Raw genomic sequence first — 22,721 nt, 5'->3', positions numbered from 1 at the left:
GCCCTTCACTACTTGTCTTATAATTAATTCCTCTAAAATGTGCCTATTAATACTTTTTAAATTCTAAACTTACTAAATTAACTAAACATCTTTAATACAGCTGGCTTACAAAATCTGTGAACAGAAATATTATTTATTACTTATTTAGGATGTTACTCCTCCTACCATCTTTACTTTTCAGGAAAAGTTACATTCTCAGGGATATTGTTTGTAGGCTTGCTCTTCTAAATCACTTGGAATTTAATTAGAGACTTTTGCCTAATCCAATTTTAATTCCATTCAAGATTTCCACCTTATCCTGGAAAATTATCTAAAGGTCACAAAGAATCCCAGAATAACATCTAGGGATCTGTAGGTCTCTCACTGCAGGTTATTTCAGTGTTGATGTGTCAAACCACTGTTTCCTAAAAATAAGGTTGAAATATCATCTAAGAGCTCCTGGACCACCCACAATACTGGAAAAATGTTCCAACGTTTGACTCCTTTATTCAGAAAAAGGATTGTCTATGATGAAAAATATTTTGCGTAGCAAATACCAACCCTCTCTTCCAACAGTAGAACCTTATCCCAATCACCAGTCATGATGGTATCATGGTTTATGGCTGCTTTGCTGCCTCAGGAACCAGGTGACTTGCAATCATTAAAGTAATCATGAATTTGCATTGTATCAGCAAATTCTAGAGGAGAATGTCAGGTCATCCTTTCATCAACTGAAGCTAAGCCAAAAGTAGGTCATGAAGCAAGACAGTGACTCTAAACACACAAGCAGATCTACAATAGAACTACTGAGCCAGAAGAAACTGAATATTAATTAATGGGTCTGAACCTAAACACCATTGAAATGTTGCAGCTGTATGAAAAACAAGCTGTTCCTGCAAGGACACCCATAAATGTTATGACCTGAAGCAGTTCTGTAAGGAAGAAAATTAAGGGACAACATTCCTAGAGATCAATGCAAGAGACTGGTAAACAGATACAGTAAATATCTAGCTGAAGTCATTGGTGCTCAAGCAGATGCAAAAGGTTCACAAACTTATGTACAAAAAGATATTTACTATTAAACCATTTTGTTAATTAAAATTAATTAATATATCTTACATTTTTAGGTTATAACCTAATAAAATGTATCTTAATTTTCATTAAAGACTTTCATTAATATTTGCATTTTAGATCTAAAATATCTTGATTTATGAATTTCATTCCATGAAAACTTTTTTGTAATGTAATTGTAATCGAAAATCAATTTCAATAACATTACATGTACCGTAAATCCATCCAGCTGGTTCCTGGATCCCAGAGATCTCACACAATTACTGTTTATTGATATAGGCTGAGGTAGGTGATAATGGAGATGTTTTAAGATTGCAGGTAAAGAATATAACACCTGGTAGTGCAAACATTTTCAGCTTCAAAGCAGAGATTATTTAAGAGTCAAATACTTGGTAGCAGTCTGGGGTTTTCTGGTGATTTAGATGTAGGCATCTGAAACACCTTGTCTGTAAACTTGCAAATAGAGTAACTTGTGTGTTGTATGTTTGTGCTGTGTGTAGTATTACGGTCATTGTTAATAAATATTTGTTTAACCGCTCTGTTATTTTCTGGCAGAACTCATTTACAAGTTCCAGGTTATGAATATTTATTTTACTTAATGACTAAACTGCTCAGTCAGTTCCTGATTTTCTTAATTTCTGGAACCCCACATTTGTAACTATTTTCACTAACTGAATTTTGTATAGTAAATACCATTAAAGACAACAGCATTACTTGATATGGTACAGTAGTTATGGTATTTGAAGTAGCAAACAAATCTTACTAAACAAGTAATACATGTTAACAATGATCACAAATAAAAATTTTATTTATGAAAAATAAAATAAAAAATTAAATAACTGAAATAAAAATAAATTAAGAGAACAGCTTTCTTAAAGCTGTTTTCTTAAAAGTTTTTTTTTAATGACAACAGAGAGTCAGGACCTCAATCTTACGTCTAATCCGAAGGACGGCACCTGTTTACAGTATGGTGTCCCTGTCACTATACTGGGGCATTAGGACCCACATGGACCGCAGGGTGAGCGCCCCCTTCTGGCCCCACTAACACCTCTTCCAGCAGCAACCTTAGTTTTCCCAGGAGGTCTCTCATCCAGGTACTGACCAGGCTCACACCTGCTTAGCTTGAGTGGGTTGTCAGTTGTGAGTTGCAGGGTGATATGGCTGCTGGCATAGGATGTTTTGTTCTACGCTAGAGACCGAAGCGTATTCTTCTGCCTACAACAGGATGCTCATCAATGAAAGAAGTTTTTCCAACATAATGAAAACATTTTCATTGATCGAAAAATTATCATTAATTTGCATGCATCATTATAGAGAATAGAGAATCAGTTGTTCTTATACCAGTATAAGAAAACACAAAAAAACCTAAGGGGTTAACATACTTATTTCTCAGCAATGTTTTCCAAATCTCTACTTAAACCAAATTTTACAGAAGTCGGAAGTTGCCTTTTTCTATCAATTGTATGACTACATACAGAATTACCATTCATGATCTTACAACAATCCTCACCTGTTTTTTCTAGCTGTATGAGTAAGAGCAATGAGGGACAGGAGAGCTCACCAGCATTCATTGTACTTTTATAGTTAACAGGTGCATATGCTAATCACACATGAGGAAGAGGAAGAGAGGAAGTAGCAGCTAGCAGTCCATGACGTAGAAAGAAAATATTTTTTTATATTGATGGGACAGAAATGTAATGATGGAAAAAAACAAGTTTTAAAATCCTATAATTTGATTAATTCAATACTAAACATGGCATATACACAAAAAATATACACAACAGTAAATAAACATTAGAGAGCGAATTACATTTTAACTAATTTATGAATAATATACTGCAGATTACATAACCCTACTTTTCTATTCAGTAATTAAACACAAAATAAAATACTGAAATCACTTTGCTCCTTCCTTAACACAATTACAGTATGGGTACCTTTCAAATTTTTACAGGACAAAAGCACAGGTTGATGTCATACATGCGTGAAAACAAAAGCTGTGTCCCAACATGCACACTTGTGGTATTGTGCCCTTCGTATGCATGATCGCGCAAGTTTAATGAATGAACAGAAAGTTTGCATTTTCAAAGATGTTGACTATTTTGTTTTCAAATTGTTTGCACATTCAAATTATTTAAAATGTGTTGTCAAGTATTTTTTCTATTTTGATCAAGCCTATTGGTTTTGAAAATGATTAAAAATACAAATAAATTGGACCAACTTTGTTTTTATTTTGACCCATCATTTCCTTTTCAAATTTATAATCTTTTGCAAAATATCGCACTGACACAGAACTTATTTTTGACACAGGGGAGGCATGTGGAAAATTTGATAGGTCAAGGAAAGCGGGGACCCAAAAGGTTTGGGAACTCCTGCTTTACCAATTTGATTCACCAGTTAGAGTGGGTTCCATCGTACTGTTAGGGAACCTGCGCCAAAATGAGCAGATTGAAGAAGCAGAATGTTGACAGTGAATGCAGAGTGTTCAACAAAGAATGGACTGCAAAATACTTTTTCACAGAGGTTGGAATAAAGGCTATATGCTTAATTTGCAAGGAAAGTGTTGTAGTGTTCAAAGAATACAATCTCAGTTGCCATTTTTCTACCAAACATGCTAACTATGCTAGCAATCTGTCATGCAAGGATGGGGCTAATAGAGCTTCCAAACTAGCCGCTAGTTCACAGGCTCAGCAAAATGTAATTTTCCACCCTTCTACTATCCAAGAGGCCAGCACAAAGGCAAGCTACCCGCCTGCATACAAAATAGCTAAACAAAGAAAAACGCTCTCTGAAGGGGAGCTTTTGAAGGAGTGTATTATAGTTTGCCCACCCCTGGTTTAGGGAGTCCCATTTTTAAATCTGTGTTTCACAAGGGTGCTCATGAGTGCCCCAAACGCACCTTTATGGGGTCCTGTCCATAAGAGCAGAGGGGAACTGAAGGGAATTACGTCAAATTCTTTGTACAATGCTGATGTTTCATTTTCTAATCTATGAAAGTGGAGATAAGTTGCCATGGGGAACTAAATATTAATGAAATATAATATTAAAATATTAATGTTAGTAAAATGTAACTTTTTACAGTTAACATTTAATATTTACTGTAATAGTTTATGTAAAAACTAAATTTAATTAGGCTGCTTAAGATCCATATCCATATGACTCCTCCAGGTGCTAACACCTTCTGTCAGTTCTGATCCAGTTCAAATCAACTTTGTCCCTCGGTAGCACACTTTTTCTGCATTAGGCCTGGAAAACAATGCAACCAGCCTGTCCAAGAAAGGTGATGCCCCTCAGTACAGATTTCGTTGTATCATTTCACATATTTGTTGCTCATTTCACATATAATCTATGCACGATTCTCCCTAGTATACTGAACTTCATGAAAATGTTTTATTGTTTTGGATGAATGCAAACTGGAATGAGGTGGAATGACTAATTATTCAATGTCATGCATACAAACACTTTATATGGATGTTTGCCCGTTATGCCTTCCGGCATGTAGGGGCAGCAACATCCTGTTGCTATTTCCGTAACATAAGTTTTTTACAGTACATATACATGCAATATTAAGAACTGCTAGATATTTAATCTGTTCTAACCTTATTGAGGATGGTGTTTACTCAGGATTACTTTATAATTTTTTAAAAGTTTACTCCATCAGTTTACTCCAGTTTGTCACAACTTAGATCCAGATACTATTTAGTTTTTTTAACCTAATTTTTTCCTCAGTTTTTATTTAGTTTTTGGCAAACATTATTAATTATTTTTTGTACACTGAAAACATTGCTCTCACTATTTAAATGAAATGAAAGATTGAAAATACAGGCCAATTTCTAATCTCCTGTTCATTCAGGTTTTAGGTCATTACATAATACTCTAAAAATTCTGTTAAAGGAGTTAATGATTTGTTTATAACATCTGATTCTGGTAGACTGAGTGGACTCCTTATACACTTTGATATCTTAGATCACATTTGTTCTTAGATCACAAACACTCTTTACTAGGCATAGAAGTATTATTTTTCACACAAACTCACTCTGTGGCATCCATCTTTCTATCTTTCATTAGTTCTCTTCATTATTATTCCTCACTTTGGTCAAGTATATTTCTAAATAACAAACCCTGGCATCCGTGACAGAGTAGCCATCAGTCTGAAATGTTTTCCTTCTTCTCTCACTCTCTCATAGACCATCAATTCTTCTGCAACTCTTGAGGCACAAGGCATAATATGGACTCAATCTCTGATGTCTATACTCCCACCCTCATTTGTGGGAAAGATATGCTGCTACCTTGTCAAGCAATGATGACTCCTCCAGGTACTAACACCTTCTGTCAGTTCTGATCCAGTTCAAATCAACTTTCTCCCTCGGTAGCATACTTCTGCATTAGTCCTGGAAAACAACGCAACCACCCTGTCCAAGACATGTGATGCCCCTCAGTACAGACTTTGTTGTATCTTCTTCAAGTCCTCCTATGTTGCCAAGTCCCACAGACTGGTTAGCCAGCCCAATCAAACAAAAACCCCTATAAGTGGCACCGTCACTTTCTTTCTGTCCTAGCTCAAGCCTAAGCACTGACTGAATCCCTTACTCGGTCCTTTTCCTTATGTAGAATTCCACTCTCTCTAAGTGTTCAAAACTATTAGGCCAGCTGTACATAATTTATCAGCTTTCTCAAAAAACAGGGAGCCATTCTGGCTCAGTCACACCTTTGACCTTTGGCCTGGTTTCCTTTGGATAATTTTGTCTTTGCAAATATTCTTGACACTTCCTTAAGTTTGTAACACTTCCTTGGTCTCTGAAACCCCACATGACTCAGTTTTCTTAGGTTTAGTAACCATGCACTGGTTTAAAAGTCATTGGAAGAACATTGTTATGGTTCTAGAGTTTCATCTTTTTACAGTTTCACAAATTGATTTTGCTCCATTTGACCTTATATGAATCTGAGTAACTAGATACTGCAACATTTTCTGAACCAGATTACTGTAATGCTTTTTAGCTGAGGCCTCTTTGTTTATAACAGGCCTTAGTATGTCCATTAATCTGCTACACACATTTTAACCAATATTTATAGTAAACATACCATGTTCTGACTGCTTTGGACCACCTGTCTGAAACATTCAGGGGGTTTTTAAAATTCATTTCCTGAATAACAGGGCCCTCAAACAATCTGGAACCTTGTCATTGCAGAAAACTAGTTAACACCTGTAACCCAACATGGTGTGTTCTGACACTAGACTAGTGAGTTTCCAAATCAGACTGTCTTATTATGTGTGATGGTGCCTTCTACAGTACATGTTTCTAAAATGAAATGTGCTACATAAAATTATAATTAAAGATCTAATTTTATTTATTTTGAAGGTGAGCCTTCATGAATTTTGAGGACTGTTCTTTCACTATTTCCAGTTATTCAGTAAAGAAACTATGCTGCATGTTTCTTTTTCTAACATCAATGCATTTAATACTTCTTTGTACCATAACAAACCTGGGGGTCATTGAAGCATAAGCATTACATACCTTCTCAGTGGCATATGTCCAGAGCTCAACTGTGTGTGAAATATTAGCCTCCAGCTGTGCTCGATCACAGCAGCCCTCTATTCTCTGCAGCACCTCTAAGCAGCTCAGGAACACCCAGCAGTCCAAAGAGCCCTGTAGCACTGAAACCTGCAACAGCAAAGCCAGGCGAAATAAACACTGCGGAAGCTCAGATACTTTAAGGCCATGTCTGAGTAACATTATTATTTCACATTTTGAAAAAAGCTCTGTAAATTACTAAATTAAAAAGCTTTTCTTTTAGACATGTATATCTGCATTTTTATTTTATTTCCTAATCTCACCTATTATTTACTCATTTTTTGGCAGGTTCGACTTGATTCTACTTAGATTGTGTTTTGAATTTCTCAATTCAATTCAATTTCTAAACTGAATTTCTGATTAAACCTGATTTATTCAATTGTAAGCTGCTTCTATGGACTGCCAGGAATAAAACAGATAACGCATCCAATCGATTCAAATGATATGCTATACAATTTTTATTAATAAAATAATTAAATGTGCAAAGCAACCAATATAAAAGTGACTGATTCAATTTGCCATTATACATACAAAAGGCTGTTAAATTATTCAGAGATTACAAGAGATAATAACAACAGGGTTAAACATACAATGACTATAGTTAATAGACCAACTAATCAGTCTCGTATACTGTTGCAGCCACTCAAGATGACTTGCCATGCCACAGTGTGATGTGCCACACTGCCCAAAGATTCTTCATTGACCAAAGCTATATCACCCTGCAACTCACAACTGGCAACCCACTGAAGCTAAGCAAATGTGAGCCTGGCACTAGCTCACTGGATCACTCCTGGCTGTGGTCATTACAAATCCCAGGGCGTTTCTCAAAGTGTAGGGCTGTTACCCCAGTGTCCTGGCATAATTTCCCACTGGGCTTTACCAATCATGGCCTTTGTGGCATAACACGGAGGCCTGGATTAAGGGCCTGTCCTGGCTAAAAAAAGGACACAAGGAACCCTTTAAGTACACACTGAACACCTCCACAGGGAGACGAGCAAAACCCCTGCAAGGGAAGAAACATCCAGCGACAGTTCTGGAGGGGATTGTGATGTGAGAATAAGGCTGTAATTTTTTCTTTTTGTTTCCTCCTGTCCCACCGTGTATCTCCCACCAGGGCAGGTTGAGTTTATTTTGTGTTTGGCCTTGCACCAGTCTGGACCTCATTAAATAGGAAAGCCCAGTTTGGATATTGCTGTGCAAAGCAGTTTTTTTGTTTATTTGCTAGCTTCACACCAGTGCCTCAACCCTCAGATGGGGTGTCATCTTTTACTGATGATCACCGCAACTCCTCCTACTCCCACATTGTTACACCACCTAATAAACCCCATCCATGAATTGGCTTCACCACTCTGTTTGCCTCCCCACTAACAGCTGATGTGTGGTGAGTGCACTGGCACAGTATGGCTTCTGTCGTATCATCCAGGTGGGTCGCACATTGGTGGTGGTGGAAGGAAGTCTAGAGTGGAGTGTCTAGAAAAGCGCTATATAAGTGTAAGGTATTATTATTATTATTATTATTATTATTATTATTATTATAGGTATTACTTGAGGTGCGTTAGATGTTAGTGAAATATTAGCTTCATTTAATCTGTTTGACTACTTCTTTAAATCCACTTAATATGAAATATTAATATGGAATCATATAACTAAAGGTAAATATTTGTAGTTTAAAATAAAAACGTGAAAAGTTTCCAAAGGTCATTATATTAATTAATTAATATAATCATATTGATATAGCTGGCAGTTGCAGCTGAAAATAAAAAATAAGTTACACAACAGTATTCCACTTGCTTCATAAACATCTTTAACCTGGTTATTTTGGAAAAGTTTTGACACGCTTATTTTAACTGCATTTTGTTGTCATTATTGTTGCAATAGAAAATGCAGCACTTGTAGGTTCACTGAAACTCTTGCAGAAAATGGAAAAAGTAACACTTTTCAATTTTGCTTTTCCAAACTAAGTATTGCTTTGGCAGTGGAACAGTGGAATTCTAGCCTGCCATCTGGAAGGTCTGGGTTTGATTCCTGGTCATGGCACAAGTTGTACTTTTAACAAATAAAGAATCTTTAATAATAAATATAATACGTAATATGGATACTATATTGACAATGTAATTGTTTTATATATCACAGTATGTTAAATATTAAATTAATATTAATAATTAATCAATAACATTATATTACAATAACAATGAACCTTAGTATGTTGATATGGCAAACATGTAAATGGGTGGAATGAAACCAGTGCTAAAAGTCACACCTATCTTCAAGATGCTGTGAGAGAGAGTAAGGGAATTTAAAGATGCCCTTAAACAGAAAATGCAATTGAGGTGTTTACTATGTATAATGTATATTTTATCATTATAATCTAAAATAAAGCGTCATTAAAAGACAATGAACTACAAACATTAAAAGATTAGTAACCTGTTCACATCTCCTTCCTCCCCCTTTCTCTTTGAGGACGAAGAATATAACCATTATGTTCTTAAGAATTAATATACAGATGTAGCCATTCAGAATGCATGTTAAAACCCCGTAAGGTGTTACAGGTTTACCGCGGAGTGTGATTCACTGCCTATTGACGATTGATAGGTGGCACTTGTGGAGCATTAGATGTTAGTGAAACAATTGCTTAATTTAATCTCTCTACTGTGCATGTTTAAATCCACTTAATATGGAATATCAATAATGAATTTTACAACTAAAGGGAAATTGTGTAGGTGAGCATAAAAATAACGAGCATAATGTCTCTGAACGTCATAAACATGATTAATTTAGGAATATAAATATATTATATACACTGTATGTGGCTGGTAGTGATAGCAAATATAAAAAAACAATAACAGTATTCCACTTTCTTCATAAACACTTTATGCATCAAAGTCTTCAACTCGGTCACTTCCTGTGGTTATTTTGAAAAGGCTTAATATGCTCATTTTGACTATATTACATTTATATACTTTATAAAAATCTATGTTTTCTATGAATACTTGCTGTCATTATTTCAGAAAAAAGTATACTTTTTAGAATCAGCATAATAGGGAATATAATATGTAATCACATAACTTAAGAAAGAACTATTAATTTAAGGATCTAAATATAAAAAATGTAATAGCTGGTAGTATTACCGTATTCCACTTTCTTTGTAAACATCTGCATCCATTTCTTTGACTCATTCACTCATGATGAATTTAGAAACCTTCTGACCTTTCCCTTTCAACAATATTTCTGAGTGGTGCTTTGGTACAGTGGATTTCATGCATGCCTCTTAATGCAGAGGTCGGTGTTCAATTCACGCTTAGATCACAATTTGCCTTGCAACATCATGCAAGTTAGGCAGGGACACATCATTGTTTCTAATTTTTATCTTCTGTAAAATAGCCGTAACTATAGTAGGGATGTAGCAGGTTCAGGATCTTTGATCCATTTTGTGGAGCAGATATTTTTTTGTTGGTTCACATGTGCACTTGGGCCTGTTTTAGTTTGTAGTGGTCCTATGTTATGTCATTTGCCAAACCACTTTATACCATACGGCAGTGGTTCTCAAACTTTTTGGACCAAGTACTACCCCTAATCCAACCAAAGCATCCAAGTACCACCTACAAGTCATCATCTCATAGGAACCCCAGAAATTCTCAATGACCAACATGAGCGCGCGTGCACACACACTCACACATACATATAATAAATATTATAATAATAAACTTTATTTGATATAGCGCCTTTAAAGGTGGCTTCTCAAAGTGTTTTACAGGAAAAAAAACATTAACAACAACTACAACAACAACAACATTAACAAAAAAGCACAATTTCAGTGAGAGGGGTGAGCCTGTTTAGTCAAGCAAAGCAGATGTGAATTAATTATTTGAGCCTTGATACAATTCATAACAGTCTTAACAGATTTTAAATCATCAGGCATTTTCTTGACGGCAAAGGTCTCGCGGTGGATGTTGTAATGCGTACATTAATTTCTGGAGCAACCTCTCTAATTCGTGCAACTACACCGTTATGTCGGCTTGTCATTGCTCTAGCACCGTCTGTACAAACTCAGACGCATTTAATCCAGTCGAGGCCATTCTCTTCGATAAATTCATTCAGAAGCTGAAATATGTGCTCTCCTGTAGTTCCTGTTGGTAGCGGTTTACAGAACAGAAGTCTTCATGGGACATGCCCTCAAACTCGTATCTAACGTAAACGAGCAAATTGGCCAAATCGACTATAGACTCATCTAATTGCAGTGAAAAACATCTGCTCATCTTAACGCGCTCTATCAGTGTACTTTTGATATAATCCTTCATTTCAATAATTCTATGAATGACTGTGTCTTTCAGGGGGAGGGGGGCAGCAGGTCGAGCTGTTTAGCAGCTTTTTCTATACACATAATACGTGTCAGCTCTTATGCCAAAGGTAAATAAGGTTCTTCAAAAATAGTTATGCTTTCTTAAAGCTGTTTTCTTAAAAGTTTTTTTTTTTATGACCATAGAGAGTCAGTCTTACGTCTAATCCGAAGGATGGCACCTGTTTACAGTATAGTGTCCCCGTCACTATACTGGGGCATTAGGACCCACACAGACCGCAGGGTGGGCACCCCCCGCTAGCCTAACTAACACCACTTCCAGCAGCAACCATAGCTTCTTAGGAAGTCACCCATCCAGGTACTGACCAGGTTCATTCCCACTGAGCTACAGTGAGTAGCCAGTAAAGAGCTGCAGAGTGATATGGCTGCTGGCTGTGGTCCTTTGTATTATTGGTATTATGATTTGTATTAGAGGTAATTGCGGTATCCATCACGGCATTCAGTTTAGAGGATTTTACTCTGCACCAGACTTTGGAACAGTTTGAGAAATGTCGCAAGGCAGATACTTTATCAATAGCGAGTTTTAGTCTCACAGTTTACTGGGGACGTATCAGATGTTAAATTGAGGGAGAAAGTCATTCAAAAGGGTGTAGTGTGTTAACACAAACTCTGCTGACAGAGACGCTTGTAAGAGCTAGGTGACTTTCTGCTCCATTAAATGAAAGCTACAGTACAGTCAGATATTAAATTCTTTAAGCAAAACGAACTGTCGAAATTAGCTATTTTGAAAGCATAAGATGACATGTAAAAGGTACCTTTTTCTCTTCTGCAAACTCAAAGGTTTTTTTTCATGATTTTGAAACCTTGGACAGTATGCCTCAAGGGCTCATTCATAGTATAATCAAACAACATTTTGATTATAAACAAACAACAAACAACTCGTCTCCCAACATTCCACACACACGAATCCCATGAAGTCCAATCCACAGAAACACTGAAACAGTAGCATACATGTCAATGAACTGCAGTATGATCGTATAACGTATAAATATATTGTATATACAGTGTGATACTGTATGGTTTTAAAGACACTACAGTACAGTATGTGTGTAATATTTTTATTAATCAAAATTTGAACTTAAATTGTTTGCTAATTACTCACTGCTAAAATATGTCTTAAAATTAAGACAAATATAGATTTTCTTAATGTGGATGTAAACCTGAAAGGGGTAAATCGCGTTCACAACAAGCTATAATAATAAACTATATTTTATATGTCCAGCGATGTATCAAACATAGCCAAAATGATCACTCAGAGGGGGATTTGAACCTTGTTCCTCAGAATACCAACCACTTGTCTTAACCACTGTGCCAAAATGCCACTTGGGTGTATTGCCTACATTACAGTCTATGAGCGTTTCATCATCCTATAACGGACTATAAGTACGATAACAGTTTTTACAAAAATGAATGTGAAAACATTTCCAAAATATCAAAATTTCCAATTTCCAAAATTAATTACCAAATTTTCTTTAGTTTATATTCCATATTAATATTCCCTATCGTGTTAAATTAAATCAGTATCACACCTTTATTACAACAATAATGGCAAGTGTTCTTACAACATATTCTTAGAAAAGGATAAAACATTATAGCTTTGTATGAAGTATATAAAATTTATATAGTTAGAAAAAGCATATCAAAACTTGTCCAAAATAATGTACGTAAGTTACGGAGTTGATGCATAAAATGTTTATGAAGATGATGGAATACTGTGTGTACTTTTTAAATATACAGATACAGCCATTCAAAATGCACGTTAGTACCCCGTACCGTCAACTTCCGGTAAGGATGGTAGCATAATACGGATCACCGTATGACAATTTTGTAATAAAGCCATGAAAAAGCTTTTTTCTCTACATTACGTTTGAAAAATAATTACTATGGCTGAAGGGGCTGTCAGGAGAAGCAGGAGAAAACTACTGACCATGGAAGACGTCAAAACTGCGACTTCTGACTGCAGTCAGAGCAGCTCAGTGTGATCTGAACAAGACGGATATTAAACAGGAGCTGACCAAGGTTAATAAGAGACTGGATAAGGCAGAGGGATGGATTAAAGAAGTGGAAACAAAGGTCTTAACAACAGAAACTGTGATAAAGAAACTCTTGCAATGACCAAGTACTTTGGAAATGAAAATAACAGACCAGTGCAGCAGCAATGCTTGTTAATAAGACAGAATTAAGCGTTGCTGTGCTTTCCGAAATGAGGCCCCATCTCTCTCTTAATCTCTGTGGTGCAGCCACAGAGAAGCTATTCATGCAGGCTGATTTAAGGTGTTTTCTTTTGATAAGGGACAGCTCCCAAATGGAGGTGCACTAAGCTAAGCCTGGCTATCATGATCAATGGTCATCCATTGGCGCCTATCTGTCTAGGGAGTGCCAGATGGACATCTGGACTGCATTCCTAAGTGTCAGAAGTAAGTGAATTATATCTCACCTTGATCAACCAATCAGGGACTGGCAGGGCGTGGTAATACCACATGGGTCTCCCATGCCCGCCAAACTCTCAACCAATAAGCACACATCTGTGCCTTGGTCAAAAAGGTAGCGCAAGCTCAGGTCGGAGCTCTCCTTGGCCATTTTTGCGCACCCTCAGAGACATTCACGTGACAACTGCTGTTGTCTGCACTGGGACTTGGACTTTGTTCTAAGCGCGAGGCCGAGGATCCCGTACGTAATCTAGAATTCTGCAACGACCAACGTGAATGCTCCGCTTGATCAATGGCAGCCTATAGTTGGACCCTCGTCGACAACCTGAATAGCTTATTCAGAAGCAGCGCTGGACCGGGAACAAACCAGTATCTTCCCGTGCAAAAGAGTGACTTGCGAGGACCCGCAGTCACACTCTGTGCATAGAGACTTTCTACTAGTCAGCCGGACTGCCGGTAGACCCCTTGGAGCAACTACTGCCCTGCGCGCCGCAGTTAGATTCCTCCGCCCGTCCTACTCCAAGCTGCACCTTGACTGGTTGGCTGGTAGTCAGAGGACGCCTACACGGACATCTATTGGACGACTGCTGGAACAGAGGTTGCAACAGAGCCTGTCAGCTAGTTTGGTGTTCATGTCGGGAAATTCCAAATCCATATACAGTGGATAAGTAAACCCCATGTTCTACATTGCGTCTCGAGAATTTACCAGTTGTTATCAATTTAATTCATGAGTAATGTATTTACTTCCGAGTCTAGTGTAACAGTGGGTAATAACACTGATTAGCGATTTGGTCTAGCCAAACGATATATTGAAATATATTCTCTGTTGTGTATCTCTTTGTGTTTGCATCTCGAGATTATATACCTTGTATATTGATAACCCTCACAGTAAGGTCTGCCGCCTGTATCCAGGCAGACTGGTATATGTTTAATAAATGTATCTCGTGTATTGAATCTGTGTGTGTGCATTGTTATTTGTTCTGATGATTGATTTTCTAATAGCCAAAACGAACTACCTCGTGATTACTGCTACAATTAATAATTGTCTCAGTAAAATCATAAAACCACTACTCCAGTAAGGAAGATTGCACAGAGAAAAAATTCGGATTTACGGAATCCCCGAAGAATCGGAGGTCGCTCCATGGTCACCTTCCTTGAAAATTTGCTGAGGGGGAACTTGATTTACCGAAGGATGTGGAACTGGGAATTGAAAGGGCGCATAGAGCGTTAACGCCAAGAACCTAAAGGCCCTGACGCCAAACCGCGATTCATTATCGCCAAATTTTTAAGCTACAAGATGAAAGAGGAAGCGTTACGTAAAGCTTGGCAAAAGAATTAACTTTTCCATTTTAATAAACGATTTTATGTAGATCATGATTACCCCCCCAACAGTACTCAAAAAACGTATGGAATATTCTGAAGTACAAAAGGTGTTGAAATCGCAGAAAATAAAATCTCAGACTCCATTTCCAGCGAGGCTACGAGTGTTTTACAAAGATGGCACCTGCCTATACCATTCGGCAGCAGAAGCCACAAAGGACATGGCAGAGCGGGGACTTAATGTACAAGTAATACCGCCAGCGCCTACACTGGAAGAAGAAATCAAGTGACTGTTTACTTGGCAGAAGGCTGGCAGACGGGGTGGCCCTGGGAAAGACCAGTCCTCGCAAAAGCAATAAAAGGAGAAATTACAGAGTTTCAGGCAGAGATCTGAAGACTGAAGAAAATGGATACAGTGAGTTGTATCAGGATTTAATTGTTTCTGAGTTTTTTTGGAATAAGTCTTCTGTGATCTTTAAGATAATTTGTAAATGTCGGGATAGATATCTGGAGATTACGACTAGAGTGACTTTTTATTTTTCTGGTTACCCTCTTTTGATAATAAAAGTTTGGTTTTGCCATTGTGCCGCCTGTTTAACGGCCCTCCTCCAGAGGAGAAGGAGGACTTCCCTAACAGACATTCCTTTTTTTTAAAGAAAAAAAGAGAAGCCCATACAGGGTTCGTTTGAAAAGAACCCCAGTTGGAGGAAAGTACTGTGAACGAGACGGAGATGGATACATTTTTGTTTAAGATTGGTTAATGTTTTTGTTTCTTGTGTTTTTTGTTTGTGATGCATTATTAGAGAAAAATGATGGGAAGAGGATGTTTAATAATATGAAACATGTTTTATGGGAGATAGTTTGAAAGTTCTACCATTACATAACATATGTCCAAGCAAGACCTTAAAATAGTTTCATTTAATGTTAACGGAGTACTTAACCCTATTAAGAGAAGTAAGATTTTGTCTAAAATGAAGAAAGAAGGGGCTCATATTGCTTTTTTACAAGAAACACATTTGAGTGTATTGGAACATGAGAAATTAAGGAGAATGGGTTTCTCAAAAATCTATTTCTCCTCATATAAATCTGGCCCATAGGAGAGGAGTGGCTATACTGATATCTCAAAAGGTTCAATTTGAGTTGCTTACAGAAGTTAAAGATAAGGAGGGGAGATATGTATTAGTACTGGGAAAAATGGAAGGGGAATTACTAACATTACTTAATGTATATGCTCCACCTGGTTGTGATTTTAATTTTTATAAAAAAATGTTCGATTTGATGGTTAATGTACAAGGGATACTGATTTGTGGAGGTGATTGGAATGTGCGTCTTAGCCCAAGGCTTGATTCTACAAATATATCTTCTCAGAGAGATAGGTCATTGCATAAAAAGATTAATGTACTGATGGGGGAAATGGGAATAAAAGATCTTTGGAGAGATTTCTATCCAAGTGGACAGGACTACACTCACTATTCCTTCCCTCATTCAGTATATTCCAGGATTGATTATTTTTTTATACACAAGAGAGATAGACATAGGATTTAGGTAAAAGGATTTAGACAGACAAATCAGAATTAGGTAAAGGTATTATATCTAGATTATATAAAAGTTTTATGGAAAAGAAATCATATTCTACAGAGTATATAAAAGATTAATTGGTGAAAGAAAGTGAAGTTAGAATTTCGAATGAAGAGTGGCTTAAAATTTGTGAATTTCGAGGAGATGTACTAACTCACATTTATGGAGAGAGGTTTGCTGAAAAAACATTGTTCAATTTGTCATTAGACGGAGTCAGAAGGCGCATCATACTGAGAAAAACTCAGTATGAGACAGTGCAGAAACCAAGGTAATCATTAGCATATATTCTGGAACTGCCCTAAAATAAGGCTTTTCTGGAAGGAGTTATATGAGGCCCTGGAAACTATATTCGAAAGGAATGTACCCTTTACATTTGAGGCTTTATATTTTGGTAAACTGGATTTTGATTGGAGGGGAACTGATAAATATTTGTTTGGAATCCTTATATCAGCAATGAAGAAAGCTATAACATGAAAGTGGTTTCTCCCAGATTTACCAACAATTAATGATTGGATTGGATTGAATTAATAAAGGAAATATATATAATGGAAAAAATAACATTTTCACTAAAATTACAAATGAAAAAAATTGTCAAATATTGGTCTAGATGGGTTCAGTACATTAAACCTTTAAGGTCGGATTTTGTTGAGATACAAAATAACTGAAATTTAATAAGGTACATTTATATAGTCTCCTCTCTTTTTCATAGTCATAAACGTATACATCTTCCTTCTTTTGAATGCATATAGTTTTGTTAAAAAGTTATATAACTGTAAAATACTAGGGGAACAAAAAGGAATTTTTGCCTGTGATGTAAGGCTGAATAATGGTCGTTTATATGTAAAATGGTTTTGTTTTGTTCCTAAAATACATTTTTTTTTAAAAAAGAACCCCGTACAGCACAAAATTACCCACATTTCACTGCGTTGTACTGTGGTACGTTTTTTAGCCGGCCAAAATGACCGATGGGAGCACTTGTGGTGCATTGGTTGTTAGTGAAATGATTTAATCAATAAATCTCTTTACTGTGCATGTTTTAATCCCCTTAGTATTTAATATTTCTATGTAATTTTACAACTAAAGTGAAATTTTAGTAGCTGAGCATAAAAGGAAAAGTAGCATAACGCATCTGAAGGTCATAAACGACCATAAAACATACATCAGTTTAAGTGTTGCGACACGAAAAGACTATTTTGTCAATGACAAAAAGTAACACCACAGCATTTCATTGATCCGATCACATATTCGTTTCCAATCATACAAATAAGTTTAGAGAATCTCTGATTCAACATGCCTATAATGGTTTCCCGGAGATTGCTCATAAACAATATTAATTTAGGAACATAAACATATTATGTAAACTGTGTAGCGGCAAAGCTTATTCAAATACAGGAATTAAGTTTTCTGCTCCCTTGCCAGTCCCTCTCTCTTTCATCTCAGTGGTGCTTGATACAGAGAGGCCATTCCATTTGTTTCACAATTAAGGTATTTTTCTAGCTGATAGAGTGTCCTGATAAGGAACGGCTCCCCAATTCCTGAGATTCTCCAGCAACCTTAACAAATGGTTATCTGGTGCCTTAAAGTCCGAGATTCCAAGGGAGAGTCTGATTCAAAGTTTGTTTACAACTCTAAGGTCAGAGGGCATGGTTACTCATCATCAGCCAATTAGGAACTGGTAGGGCAGGTTAAGCCCACGTGGTTCTCTGAAGCCCATGAAACTTTCAGCCAATGAAAGACCTGCATTTCCTCCAGGAAAAACAGGCAACACAGAGTGCCTGTAGAACAGTTCCCAAGAGCAGGACATTCAGCCTCAGGGCTCCTCCTGAACATACTCAGACTCAGTCCAGACCACCATGTAACGCCCAGTGTGTCCGAGTGCAGGACTTTCCTTTGTTCTAAGAGTCGAGAACGGAGGTTGCCAGCGCGTAACCAAAGGATCCACCCGAGGTTAGCATCAGCAGCAAGCCTCGTGAACAGGTCGAAACTGTGGACAGCTGAATCAGTATTCAGGACTAGCGCTTCATCAGGAATAAACTGGTCCTCTTCCTGACCTGCTGGGACCCGCAGTCACTTTTCTCCTGTGCACAAACTCTGCTAGTTTCAGCCAACACTAACTAGCTGGTCTTCAGAGAGCATCCGCAGCGTATGCAGCCGGAATCTCTCCTACCACGTCGCAAGCCGCACCAAGCACTGCCTGGCACCGAGCCAGAGAGCGCCGATTGGACAGAAACAAGCCTGCAGCTTCAATTGTATCAACCAGTTGATATCAATTTAATTCCTATGAGTGATGTACTTGCTTTTGAGTATTTAGTGTAGAAGCTGTAACCAAGTTCATTTACCAAACGGTCTAAATGAATGACATACATATGTCCCTCTTGGTATTTGTAACTCTTCATGATTGAATATATACCTGGTGTATTCTGCTACCCTCATGATAAGATCCTTTGTGTTTATATGCACATTTTATGTATTAATAAATGTATTCTCATGTATTAGTACCTGTGTGTGTGCGTTGTTTGAGTTATCCCAGAAGGTTGGATTCTAATAGCCATCTGAAGAATCATTTTTGTGACTTGCTGCTACAATTAATAATTGTTCCAGTTAAGCACAACCCCTACATTTACTGGTGCCTCGTGAGAGGATACCTACAACTGTGTATGGCTATATTGGTAGTTTAAATAAAAAATACACACCAGTATCCCACTTTCTTCCTAAACATTTTAAGCATCAAAGTCTTTCATTCGGTTACATACTGTGGTTATTTTGGAAAAGGTTTTATGTGCTCCTTCGGACTATATTATGTTTATATACTTTGTAAAAAGTTATAATGTTTTAACCTTTTCTCCGAATACTTACACTCGATATCGCAGTAAAAAAAACATACTTTTTAAAATTTGATTAATAGGGAATATAATATTGAATCACGTATCAAAAGAAATTAATAACAATGTAATTATACTGAAGAATCTAGAATAAATGCTTTTAAAAACATATCTCCTAAAGATCAAGCTGCATATTCTTTGCCTGTCAGCAGGAAACGGATAGCAACTGCTGTCCGTTCATGATTTCACATAACGTCTATGCGGAACTCGTAACATCCTGTTTTGTGAATGCTGTGTTCTGGCAAAGTGCCATATAAGGAGGTCTTTTCTGTTAGACCAGCATAATAATGGAAAGGACTGAGTTGACAGTTAGCAAGTCATATGATTCATGTGCTAATACATAAAATATGTATGCATAATTAAATTTTTTATGATGAAAATGGAAGGTTGTGTACTTTTGTCCAACTGAACAATCTTGCTTTTATAAAATATACCAACTTTTAAATGTTTAATGATTTACATGCTGTAATACACAGTTTAACATTGTTAAAAGTCTAAAAAGTATACAACTTAAATTCTTAATTGGAAAAAGATTGTCCCTTAGCAGTGACTGGGATTCTGAACCGAGCGTTTTCTGGCGACAGCTCAAATGCTGTACATGAGACGTTAAACTTTATTAGCACCACCTGGCAGTTTTACAAGGTGCTTCCGGATACCATAATCATAATCTAATTTGCATGCGGTATGAAGAAAGATATAAGATGTAAACAAGGGGTTAACTGATTCCTTTCTGCACAAGGACTGGACTACTTGTGACACAAGACATTCCAGACTTAGAGTTATGGCAGGAAAGGGGGATAACTGATAAGGATTCCAGATGCCAGCTAGAGACCCCCCCCCCCAAAAGGAAACCTAAAACTGACTATTAAGAGTGGTCAAGGTCTGGGAACTGTCCAAACATCGTGACCTCTCCCCATTACCATGGAAACGAACTATGTGAGAAGCGGCTGAAATGTGCTATATAAACCAGAACGCTTACCCTGTTTTAACACAGCGTACTTCAAGCATTTTGAATGGCTGGATCTGTATTTAGCTACCACTACCATCTACTGCATGTACAACCCACTAATGTACAGTATATGTGAAATATATTTTTCACAATTTAATTTTAAAGTTAAATTTATCCTGATAATTTGTTGCTGAAATGTGCGTTATGACTCAATAAGAGTGATCGTTATACAATTTAAATTCTATAATTGAAGAAGATTGTCCCTCAGCAATGACCGTGATTCGAAAACAGAAGTTTTTTGGTGACAGACCAAATGCTTCCACACACCACATTAAGCTATCACTGCTCCACCTGGCAGTTTTACAAAGTAGTGCTGTCCAACAACTGAATATTTTTAAAAACGTGCAGTACCCCGCAGTGCATGCACCGTATTGTACTGCCATGAATTATGAATGGCTGGATCTGTACATTTGTAAACAGTTTAGGATTTAACAAATGGTTAAACAGATAAAACACTAAAAACAGTAGGAGAGCCATTATCAGCTATTACATATATTTTTGCAGACTGCCTTCATCTAAATGCATTTATCTACATTAATATTAATATTTCCCAATAGCAGGCAGTAGCTACTAGGTCACTTGGCCTGCTAGGGCGTATGGGCTAACATCAATCAGGGGGAAGCCGGCTATAGAAACAGGCTTTAATCGCCCACAGACACTGTTTTAGCTTAGCAGATCCAATCGCAACTCCACTGGGCTTCCTATGTCTACGTCTGGAGTCTGTGCGGCATGGCTGTGGTGACATCCTGCAGGTCTTGCCCAGTGCGAGTACTTCACTGTTAGTTATCTATTGTCACCGGTGCACACACAGAAGGAATTCACAGAGACCCGTTTTTTTAATTTTTCTAAATAATGTTTTCCTTTTTTTTATTCTGGCCTTCTTTTTGTTACTAATTGTAAAAAGAAAATATACACATAAAAACCTCAACTGTGATTCTGTTCAAGGGCATCTTTAAATTCCCTTACTGTTTGGATGTTAAATGGCCAGATATAACTAGTTTTAGTTCAATTCCTGGGGTGCTATCCTCATGGAGTTTGCATAATCTCCCAGCGTTTGCGTGGGTTTTCTCTGGGTGCTCCTACAGTACAAAGACATACTGGTGGGGTAATTGACTTATGGAAATATCTTTCCTGATGTGAGCATCTGTGTGACCTACAAAAGACTAGCATCCAGGATGTACCCAGCTTTGCACCATTGCAACAGACCTGTTCTGGATAAAGCATTAGAAAATGGATGGATTGGTAGATGTATAATTGTAAAAATGTTCCACTTCAAATACAGTATGGAGGATACTATCTGCAAAATGTGTTTGTTTAACAAATAAAAATATTTTCAAATATGACTAAAATATGTACTTGTAATACAGTAGTGTTTCCAATTTTGTTTTTTGCAAGTTATTATTAATTGCGTAGGTCAACTTAGTACATAGCACAGTAACAAAACATACAGTACAGTATGTAACTCTTGTGTTACATTAAGATACTGGAAACATTTAACTATTTACTCTTTAATTTCCTTTTTTACACATAGAAAACATTGGTATTCAAATGCAAAACATCCACCCCCTCTGCACAGATTGAGATAGCAAATTGTAGGCACTGACAACCTCTCTAGTAATTAAAAGTATATTATCTATTTGAGTGTTACTAACTATAAACTTCATTATTTAGACAATCACTTCAAAACCAATTCAAATTGGAGAGAAAATGACGAGTCTTACCTCCAGCAACTGCAGCTCCTGTACACAGTTGTGCAGCAGCTCCAAGGCTCTCTGGGTTACCTCCCAGGGGCGCTGCAGGAATATGAGCAGAGTACACTGCCGGGAAAACAGATAACTACGTAGGTCCAACAAGCTGGCCTGGCTACGCTGGATGAGATCTCTCTTCTCCATGTCAATAGGCTTCCGTAGGACTAGTCCATTCCAGTTCTGTACAGGCTGGCAGAATGATCCTAGCCAATTTGCACCATCTGGTGGGGAACAGAACACATAACAATACAGTGTCATCCAGGACTGACCCCATGCCATAGTCAAAGGCCTATTGTATCATCCACAATAGATTGCTGCCTACCCAGAGTCAGAGTGGATATTTAACCAAAGCATTTTCTACTAAGCAATATCTACTAAACTATATTTACTAAACCAGTGGTTCTCAAACTGAGCTCCGCCAGCTGGTAGGCCATATGAGCCATAGAACTTTGTTGTGTGCGCTGAAAAATCGGGACGGTTTTCATATTTTCTATTTTAAGACGTGTCGAATATGCAGCCTACGTACTACGATACAGAGCACACTAATACTTCAGTGGACACAAGAGATACTCTGTAATTCTATACCACTCTATAGGATTGTGTGCTATGGACGCAAGTGACCAATTGTATTTAAAAAAAAATTATCTCCAGCAAATAGGGAGGTAGGAGAATGTGCGTGGTTTTGGAACAATGCCAATGTTGTAAACACAGGAATGCATACAAATACGTGCTACTAACGCTTGTAATCTTGTGAGCACAGGAAAGCGTGATAGAT

At 37.2% G+C, this 22,721-nt stretch overlaps 1 protein-coding gene across 2 annotated transcripts in view; it reads right to left on the bottom strand.

Moving 5' to 3' along the window:
* trappc10 (trafficking protein particle complex subunit 10) overlaps nucleotides 1-22,721 on the bottom strand; it is a 96,377-nt gene that overhangs the window by 53,162 nt on the left and 20,494 nt on the right. For both annotated transcript variants that reach the window (XM_088607185.1, XM_088607186.1), the window contains exons 7-8: nucleotides 21,920-22,167; nucleotides 6,567-6,713 (exon numbers count right to left, since the gene is read on the bottom strand). In XM_088607185.1, coding sequence (XP_088463311.1) covers nucleotides 6,567-6,713; nucleotides 21,920-22,167 — 395 coding nt within the window. The remainder of the gene's footprint in view (nucleotides 1-6,566; nucleotides 6,714-21,919; nucleotides 22,168-22,721) is intronic.

The sequence above is a fragment of the Lepisosteus platostomus genome, chromosome 2 (genome assembly GCF_059453375.1).
Source record: "Lepisosteus platostomus isolate fLepPlt1 chromosome 2, fLepPlt1.hap1, whole genome shotgun sequence".
Taxonomy (NCBI): domain Eukaryota; kingdom Metazoa; phylum Chordata; class Actinopteri; order Semionotiformes; family Lepisosteidae; genus Lepisosteus; species Lepisosteus platostomus.
The sequence above is the reverse complement of the archived record's forward strand: the minus strand, read 5'-3'. Positions and strand labels throughout refer to the sequence as shown.